Here is an 8,964-nt window from a genome sequence, read left to right as displayed (position 1 = left end):
AATAAAATGCGGTTAGCAGAGGGGAGAGAATGGAGCAGATAGTGGGTTGAAGTGGGGAGTGGAGAGATAGAGGAGTAAGGTGGGAAACAAACGAGTGTGCCAACAAATAGAGAGAGAGACCTATACTGAAACAGATAAAAACAATAGACCACAGCTACAGACGAACCAACTCTCATACAAAAAAAATAAAAATAAAAATAAAACATATAGTGATGCTAACATACAGGCTAACCAACCACCTTGTTAGTGTGCTGTTCCTCTATACAAAGATATGGTTTACAGAGAGATGAAAAGAGAAGAAAAGGAAAAGGAAAAAAGAAAAAAGGGAGCAATACAGTAGGAATAGAATTAAGTCATTAAACTAATAGAATCAATGAAGCACACTCTGAGACATTTCGTTTAAGTCCAATGTCCTTTCAGGTCTGATTTCTAGTTTTCTTTTCAAGCTGGTAAATTAGGTTGCAGTTAGGGTCAGTTGCCCCTGATCTGCTATGAAGGACAGTTCAGATTAACCTCCGTTCAGCAGTTTGGTCTATGTCTTTATCAAGCTTCTCTCCTTTCGGTGTTGTTACCTTGAATTGCCAGCAGGTGGTGCTATCTCAGCTGGTCGCCCCAGAGGGGGTGGGGCCGGACAGGAGCAAGATGGCTGCCTGCCTCCGAGCAGGCAACAGGAACCCCACGCCGGGCGGGCAGGACAGTCTCGACACAGGAGAGGTGGCAGCGATCCCAGCAGATCTTCCCTGAAGGGCTTTGGTGTGGATCGCCTCGGGCCGGGTGGTGTGCTGTGCTACCCATCACAGAGGCCTTGGCTGTGGCAGCGGCAGCGGTGGCTGCAGCACTGTTTGCACTGTGTAACTGTCCAGTCATTGCGATGTCCCAGCGGTGGCAACAGCCGAACTCTGTCTGAAGAGCAGGTTACGATGCTGGGGTCCCCAGCCCCCCAGGGCGAGAGTCAGAAACCCACTGCAGATCTCCCTTGTAGAGGGCTTCAGACACCGGGTTGCCCCGTCGCCATCTTGCCGCGATCCCTGAGTTTTTGTTTTTTTTTAATGTCGGCTCTTGAATATTTTTGACATATTTATCGGTCAATCCTAATTCTTGCTGTCAGAATTTTCTATTACATATTGTAGATGAAATAACTTTTTGGTAATAATTTATAATCTATCTTAAATCTATCATTTCATGACATTGTAAAAATGTTGTCTCCGGGTCCAGGTTACTTTCCTTTCTTTTAGGCTTTGTTTTCTTCTCTTTCCTTTTCTTTTTCTTTCTTTTTGATGAGTCAGAGTTTCACTCTGTCACCCAGACTGGAAAGCAGGGCACACACATGGCTACCACAGCCTTGACCTACTGGGCTCAGGTGATCCATCCACCTCAGCCTTCCAAGTACCTGGAACTACAGGCACACTAGTAGCAGCCACCACACCTGGCAAATTTTTAAATTTATTACAGAGTTATTGCCAATTTGCCCAAGCTGGTGTTGAGCTCCTGGGTTTAGGCAGTTCTCTCGCTTCTGCCTACAGAAGGGTTGAGATTATTGGTGTGAGCCACTGTGCCAGCTTACTTTCCTATTTTTAAAAATAATTGCATTAGGTCTGCTTAATGTCATGGATTGTCCTAGGCATTACTCACACTTATTAATGGTCCTAGACCTTGCCCTGGTTCCAAATGTCAGTCTAGAAAAAGAGATAGTTATAAACTGCTAATTCTAATAATTATGCTTGCTTTGCAAAGGAGATAATTGGTTAGCTGAATATAAATATCAGAACTTTTAAAAATAAAAGACTTCCCTTATACCTTTCTCTCTTCTATAGGACTCATGCTTTTCCAGAGACTCACCTTAGGGACTTAGAGAATCGTTTCAGTCTGTTCCTCCTTTCTTTCCATGGGCAGAACCATTTCTGAGGTGTTCTAAGGTGTGAATGCATGGAAGTAGTATTCCTAAAACCATACACACCATCACCTCGTCTCCCATACTCTGTCTTCTAATCTATCCTTACAGTTTTGAATCATATTTTTCTTTCAGGGTAAACAAGGATAATAAATAGTTAATATAAACTGAAGTGCACATTGAGTCATTGTTTTATATATTTTAGGCATATGAATCCTCACATAACCCCAAAAGGTAAATTAGTGTTATTATTCTCCATTATAAATGAGAAGATTGAGACAAGAATTAACTGAAAAACACTTCCAGAAAAACCAGGAAGAGGCAGAGCCTGGATTTGAACCAGAAATCATGGCTTCAGAAATCACTTTTAATTAATACACCATATGCTTTCAAAGATTTGTAAGATTCTGACAACAAATAACAGTTTCACTAAGAAAAAGTTAAACACAATTTCCTCAACATCTCTCAAATCTAATGGGTAATATTAAATTCAAGCCTTAAGACACTCTGAGGCCACTTGGTCAGCTTCAATGGAACCTTGCCCAAGACTGGAGACTGGGTTTGGAGAGGGGCAGAGGACAATCAACCAAGTAGAAGTACTCTGTCTTCCTTACTTATTCCCTCTACCTTTTTTCTCCCAGTTCAGCCTAAGGTGACTGTGTATCCTGCAAAGACCCAGACCCTGCAACACCACAACCTCCTGGTCTGCTCTGTGAGTGGTTTCTATCCAGGCAACATCGAAGTCAGGTGGTTCCGGAACGGCCAGGAAGAGGAGGCTGGGGTAATCTCCACAGGCCTGATCCAGAATGGAGACTGGACCTACCAGATCCTGGTGATGCTTGAAACAGTTCCTCTGAGTGGAGAGGTTTACAGCTGTGAAGTGGGGCACCCAAGCCTGATGAGCCCTGACACAGTGGAATGGAGTAAGAATCTTTCTGATCTGATACATTTCTCACCCTCCAGGAAGGGGATTTTCTTATCTCTGAGTGTCAATTTTCTCCTTCCACATATCATATTTTCATTTGCCCCTGTTCTCCTCTCCTTCAACACAGGTCAGAGGGAGTATCACAGGTGGTAAGCTTGTGACAGTTTCTCGAAAGAGTTGTATACCTTGGTGAAGCATCCTTGCCTGTCAGACAGGTGAGGATGTCCCAGTTTTGATCCTATTCATAATATCACAGGTCTTGGTCATCCCCTGTTTGGGCACCAGTCTATGCCTCTGCGTTGGTGCTGTACTTCAGTGTTGTTGCTCTGAGTTGTTTGTTGCGATCTGAGAAGAAAAGCAATGTAGGAGCTTTCCAGATCTGAGCAGCGTCCAATCACATGTCCATGTTTTATTAGCTCTGTCACTCCAGACAAGCTACTTAATTTCATGGGTCTTAGGCTTTTTGTTTATCAGATTTCAAATTGTGTCTTACATCAGGGCTGTGATATTTGGATGAGTTTAATATCTGAAACTTGCAGCTCCTCAATGTGATCTTTAAGCATCTCTTTCAGAAATGGTCAATGATGTTAGTTCTTCCGGGGGAGATTTATTTCCTTATTCTCAAAGCACTATATCTCAGGGTCTCAATAAAAGAAGTTAGATTTGGGACAATAATCACTAAAGCTGACCTTTTCTCTCAGGGGCACTGTCTGAGTCTGCACAGAGCAAGATGCTGAGTGGAATAGGGAACTTTGTGCTTGGCCTGCTCTTCCTTGGAATAGGGCTATTTATCTACCTCAGGAATCAGAAAGGTAAGCAGAAAGGTAAGCAGTTACTGGTAGCTGAATCTCTTCATAGTGTTTTCTGAAACAAGAAATATGATTTTGCTGATGTTACTTCTCAGTAAGCAAGTTTCTTTCTCCAGTTTGGTTATAATTTATGGAAATCCAGAAATTAGTACTCCACAGATACTGTGTCAAAGCACAAGGGTTAGTTACCTGAAGGGATCAGAGAATTAACAGGCATGACAATCTTTGGAGAAATTGGTGCAAATAAAGGAAGAGCCACGAAAGTTAATTAAATTACACTGGACTGTGTAACATATGCTTAATGTCTCACATACTCTCATTTTCTGCTGATCTCTCTGCTCTTGGCGTTGTGGGTATGGTGTTAGATAAATCACAGGTGGGAGATCTGCGCCTGGAAACATTGTATTTGAGAACATATTTGCTTTCATGTCTTTTAAGTCTATATCTTTTCCTCTCCTTTCCAGGGCACTCTAGACTTCTGACAACAGGTAATAATATCTGATTCTCTTCTAGAGGGAGATTGAACTTTTCTAGAATGGTGGCAGAGGTGACAAGACATAAAATAGACATAATTGGAAACACTTTGGATTAAATTTTCTGATCATCAGTTTACAGTTACCCTTCTCTCTACTTAGTAAAAGGCCAGAGCTCTGAAGTATCATGGCTCTAGGAATCTAAAGGACATTTTTTTTCTTCCTGTAGTGCTGTCACATGAGACCCTGATAGAAGGAGAAAAGCAGCTGTTTGTAGAGTTAGGTCTGAAAACAACATTGTTCTCTATCTTCTGCAGGACTCCTGAGCTGAAGTGTGGATGACAGTACTCAAGGAGAAACCTTCTGTCTCAGCTTCTCAGCATGAAAAGCTTTCCCACTAGACTCTTATTCTTTCTCAGGAAAAGTGCTTTCTATGGACTGATCAGCTCTGGTTCAGTGATGCTGCAGGAAACATTCTCCCTGATGGCTTTCTCACCCCTGCCCCTGGTCTGGAGGTCTCAGATTTGACAACAGTCCTTTATCTTCATTTTTCCTGGTCCCCTTTTTACCCAACCCTTTTTGCGTCCCATGTATCTGAACTTTCTTTGTGCCTATTGCATTATCAAATTTTTCTCAAATTAACATGGAGTGAAAAAATCATCTGCTTCACAAATCTCAAGGATAAGAGATAGAAAAAAGGAGAAAATTATATCTCAATGCAATCATAATTTTCATCTATAAATGATAACTGAGTGAGATAAGGTATATTTTAAATAACATAATGTTGATTTCCGCATTGTAGACATTTATCAAGGCATCATGGTTTCTACCATAATATACTACATAATTTATACTTGTCAATATTCAAAAGTCTATAAAGGCAATTCATAAAAACTGAAAACAGGCTAAAGCAATTGAAATCAACTTGACAAGTATATGATAAAAAACAAGGTAGAAAGTAAATCAAAACATTTTTTGAGTTAGTGTCTCACTCTGTTTCCCTGGCTAGAGTGCAGTGGTAGGATATGGCTTACCACAGCCTCATCCTCCAGGGCTCAAGTGATCTTTCTGCCTCAGCCTCCTGAGTAGCTAAGACTGTAGGCCCATACCACTACACTTGGCAAATATTTTTTAAGGATGAGTTTTCGTTATGTTTTTAAGGTTGACTTCAATAAGGCACTGTTATAAAGGAGTGGCATAAACTTCAGAGAAAGAAAAGCTGCTCAAGAAAAATGGAGTGTACTGCTACTGTTTTCCTTCTGAGAATCTGTTTCAAATGTAAATGACATAAAGAAGCAGATAATCAGTTCAGAAGTTTATTACAAAGTAATAAACATTTAAGCGCAATTTCTTCATAGTCAGAGACTACAGTTATTTTCAATCAAATTCAAAATCTATTTCATGCATATTTGATTGTTATTAGTACAACTTGTGCAAAGCAGATTATCTTACAGGAATTTAATAAGTCATGTCTGTTCTGTGTGATCCTAAGGTTGCAAATTTACTCTTTCTCTTTCTCTGAGATGAAAAAAAAATATTTTATATGATCTATGGTGCGATATTTTAGGGTAGAATTTAAATATATGGGGTGAGCATTTCAATGAAGATGCCTCAGTTTTCTTTTTCTTTGACTCAGTATCTCACATAGTCAATAGATCCAAGAAGGATATCTCCAGGGTTGCTAAATTCATCAGGTATCCAAGATCTTGAAACTTTGTAGCTCATCTCTCCATCCTACACATCGTGTTGGCTTTCCTGAGGTGGTAGAAGGACACCTGCAGCAAATGCAGGTTTCATATTCTCTCTTATTCTAAAGACACATAAAGGAAACGATTTTTTCCTATGTGCCTTTATGATGAGCAACTAACCTTTCCCCAGTGTTCCTAGTACCCACTTCCTCACACATTGGAAGTACTGTGATATCACTATAGTAGGTTCAGGCAAGACTTGATTTAACCTTTGTGGAGTGGGCCTAACACAAGACAGAAGAAAAAAGCAAAGTCATATTTTTTTTAAAGAAAGCAATAGTGAATGTGGTAGGAGAAAATGATTTCAGGGTAGGGATATGACAGTTCATGGTACTATGAGGGTGTTAGTATTTTTACTTAATTTTCTCATAAGTCCTGAAGGTTGTTGAGAGGCATCCTCAATTCATGGTTTTGAGTTTTTTTTTTTTGACATATTGACTATTAAGTGCCAGGCATTAGCTTAATTACAATAAAAACAAAAAGGCAAGCAAAATAATTGTTTTTTGAACTTGATACACTACGCTGATGTAAAATTTTTGAAGAAGATATATTTTCTAGTGAATTCTTTTAAAAAAGAAAGTGTAATAACAAATGACTAGCACTATAGGGTGCTAAAACAGTGTACATTTATTTTAATAGATACATTTTGTTAATAATTCATTGTTGACTAAACTCACTAATAAAACAGAGTCCAGAATTATAACTACAAATAGCTGAGATTTAGTTTAGGATAAGTGGAGAGTTTCAAGTTGTTGGTAAGATGTTCAATCATCTCAATCAGTCATTTCAACAAAATGGATCTTTGATTTATACAAATTGAAACATAAAATATAAATTAATAAAATAAGTGTTATTCTCTTTATATTGCGATCTTTATTTATATGGGAAATAGTCCAAATGATCTTTAACTAGTAATTGGATAAACCAAATGAGCTACAGCTATACGATTTAATACCATACAAAAATATAAAGAGGCAAAAATATACTTACATGGTAGGGAGACACTATGGTCACAAATTGTTTTTTCCAAGGTAAAGTTTAAACCTCTGCACTTTGAACAATGATAAATTGCTTACTGAGTATAATTCACATCATTTGGGTGATGAATGCCCTAAGAACTCTGATTTCATCATTACATAATCTATACAGTAACACATTTACAGTTGTACCATATAAATTTATACAAATAAAAAATGAGTAAAAGTAAAAAGAAACAAAATGATGATACAGGCTCCAAAACTGGTGAACTTCCAAATGTTATGCTAAGTGAAAGAAATGAGATCCAAAAGACATGTCATATGATTTCTTTTACATGAAATGTAAAACGTAAAAGGAATTCTAAAACTTCTGAATTCCAAAGAAGAACAAATTCTGTTTAGGCGAGCAGGGACAGTATTTGATCTTATCGCTCTGTCATCTGCTAAACATTAATTTGATTTGAAATTAGATTTGGCTCTGAAAGGAAGATTTTGATGCGTTGAGGAGAAACCAGCAAAGTTAAAATCCTGTGGGCTTGTGTGATGATTTGGAATCTATAAAGGCCCCAAATATAATATCTATTTTTCCTGCCAGCTGATTTGTCTTTCATAACTTTTGCTGAGTTCATGGTTTTGGTGTGAGAACTTAGGATATAAATGGTGGTTAGAAAATCATCTCTATAGCTTCATGAAAACAAACATCAGTAAGAAAATCAAAACATAAAAATACTTTCAACTATATTGACTTATTTGACATTTATAATCGACATATATAAGCAAAATCCAATAATTACAGATTATATACTTCACATTGTACAAAGAATATCTATGAAGTAGAATACATGCTGGTGCCATAAAACTATTCTCAGTAACTTTCACAAGATTAAAACCATACAGATGCACATTCTGATCACAATCTTATCAAATTCAAATCAGATAGATCTTTGTTTCTGTGAAAGATCACTCAGTATTATAAACTCTAATTCCATCCTGGTTGCTGTGAAATTCATGATTTTGTTCTTCTTTATGGCTGTGTCATATTCCATTGTGTATATGTACCACATTTTTAAAATCCAGTCCTCTTTTGATGGTCAGCAGTGTTGGTTCTATGATCTTGCTATTGTGAACAATGCTGCGATAAACATGTGTGTAGGTATCTTTTTTATAAAGTGATTTGAGTTCTTCTGGGTATATTCCCAGCAGGGGGATTGCAGAGTCATATGTTCTAACACATAAGTGGACCTTGAACAACTACCGTGATACTATGAGAAAAGGATTGACAGTGGCGGGAAACTTTGGGTGGGGTGGGCAGGGAGGGGCAGGGTGGTGGGATTAATGGTAGTCAATATCTGGCTGGGGAAGGGGGGCACACCTCATCAACAAGGGTACCTGCACAATGAATATTTGTATACCTAACCCTTAATTGTAACCCACAATTTAAAAAAAAAATTAAAAAAATCAGATAGATTAAGACAATTGTCAAATAATTTGGAAGTGAAGCAGTACATTTCTAAATAATCTGTGGCTTGTCAAAAACAAAGCAGAAATAACTTGAACTATGTTGAATAAAGTAATATAAAAATAAATATTAAAAAGTTTTAATATGAACCAAGCTAAACCTTAGAGTGAATTTTTTCAATGTAAATGTTTATGCTCTAAAAAGAGAAATATGTAAATATTAGAGATCTAAACTATTAACTCAAGAATCTAGGTGGATGCAGTGGCTCATCACAGTAATTTCAGCATTTTGGGAGGCTGAGGGAGGAGTATTGCTTGAGCCCAGAAGTTGGAGATGAGCCTGGGCAACATTGCGCGATATCTTTACAAAAAAATAAAAAAATTAGTTGGGCATGGTGGCTCATGCCTGTAGTTCCAGCTACTTGGGAAGCTTGGGTAGGAAGATCACCTGAGTCTAGGAGGTTGAAGTGCTGTAACCTATGATTGTACCACCTCACTGCAGCTTGGGTGACTGAGTGAGACCTCGACTTAAAAAAATATATACCTGAGAAAAGATAAGCAGGGAATGCCCGAAAGAACTCAGGTCACACTATTAAAAAGATACCTGCACATGTGTGTTTATTGCAGCATTGTTCACAATAGCAAGAACATGGAATCAACCGTGCTGCCCACCAAAAGAGGAC

At 38.2% G+C, this 8,964-nt stretch overlaps 1 protein-coding gene across 1 annotated transcript in view; it reads left to right on the top strand.

The window, feature by feature from the left end:
* Positions 1-4,516, top strand: part of LOC103267365 (HLA class II histocompatibility antigen, DRB1-1 beta chain-like) — a 19,100-nt gene extending 14,584 nt beyond the window's left edge. The window contains exons 3-6 of the mRNA XM_008064968.1: positions 2,533-2,814; positions 3,518-3,628; positions 4,090-4,113; positions 4,416-4,516. Of these exons, the coding sequence (XP_008063159.1) occupies positions 2,533-2,814; positions 3,518-3,628; positions 4,090-4,113; positions 4,416-4,429 (431 nt within the window). The 3' untranslated portion in view covers positions 4,430-4,516. The remainder of the gene's footprint in view (positions 1-2,532; positions 2,815-3,517; positions 3,629-4,089; positions 4,114-4,415) is intronic.
* Positions 4,517-8,964: the final 4,448 nt, after the last annotated feature.

Source organism: Carlito syrichta, unplaced genomic scaffold (genome assembly GCF_000164805.1).
Source record: "Carlito syrichta isolate Samal-C Ts95f unplaced genomic scaffold, Tarsius_syrichta-2.0.1 Scaffold308116, whole genome shotgun sequence".
In the NCBI taxonomy this organism is placed as follows: domain Eukaryota; kingdom Metazoa; phylum Chordata; class Mammalia; order Primates; family Tarsiidae; genus Carlito; species Carlito syrichta.
The sequence above is the reverse complement of the archived record's forward strand: the minus strand, read 5'-3'. Positions and strand labels throughout refer to the sequence as shown.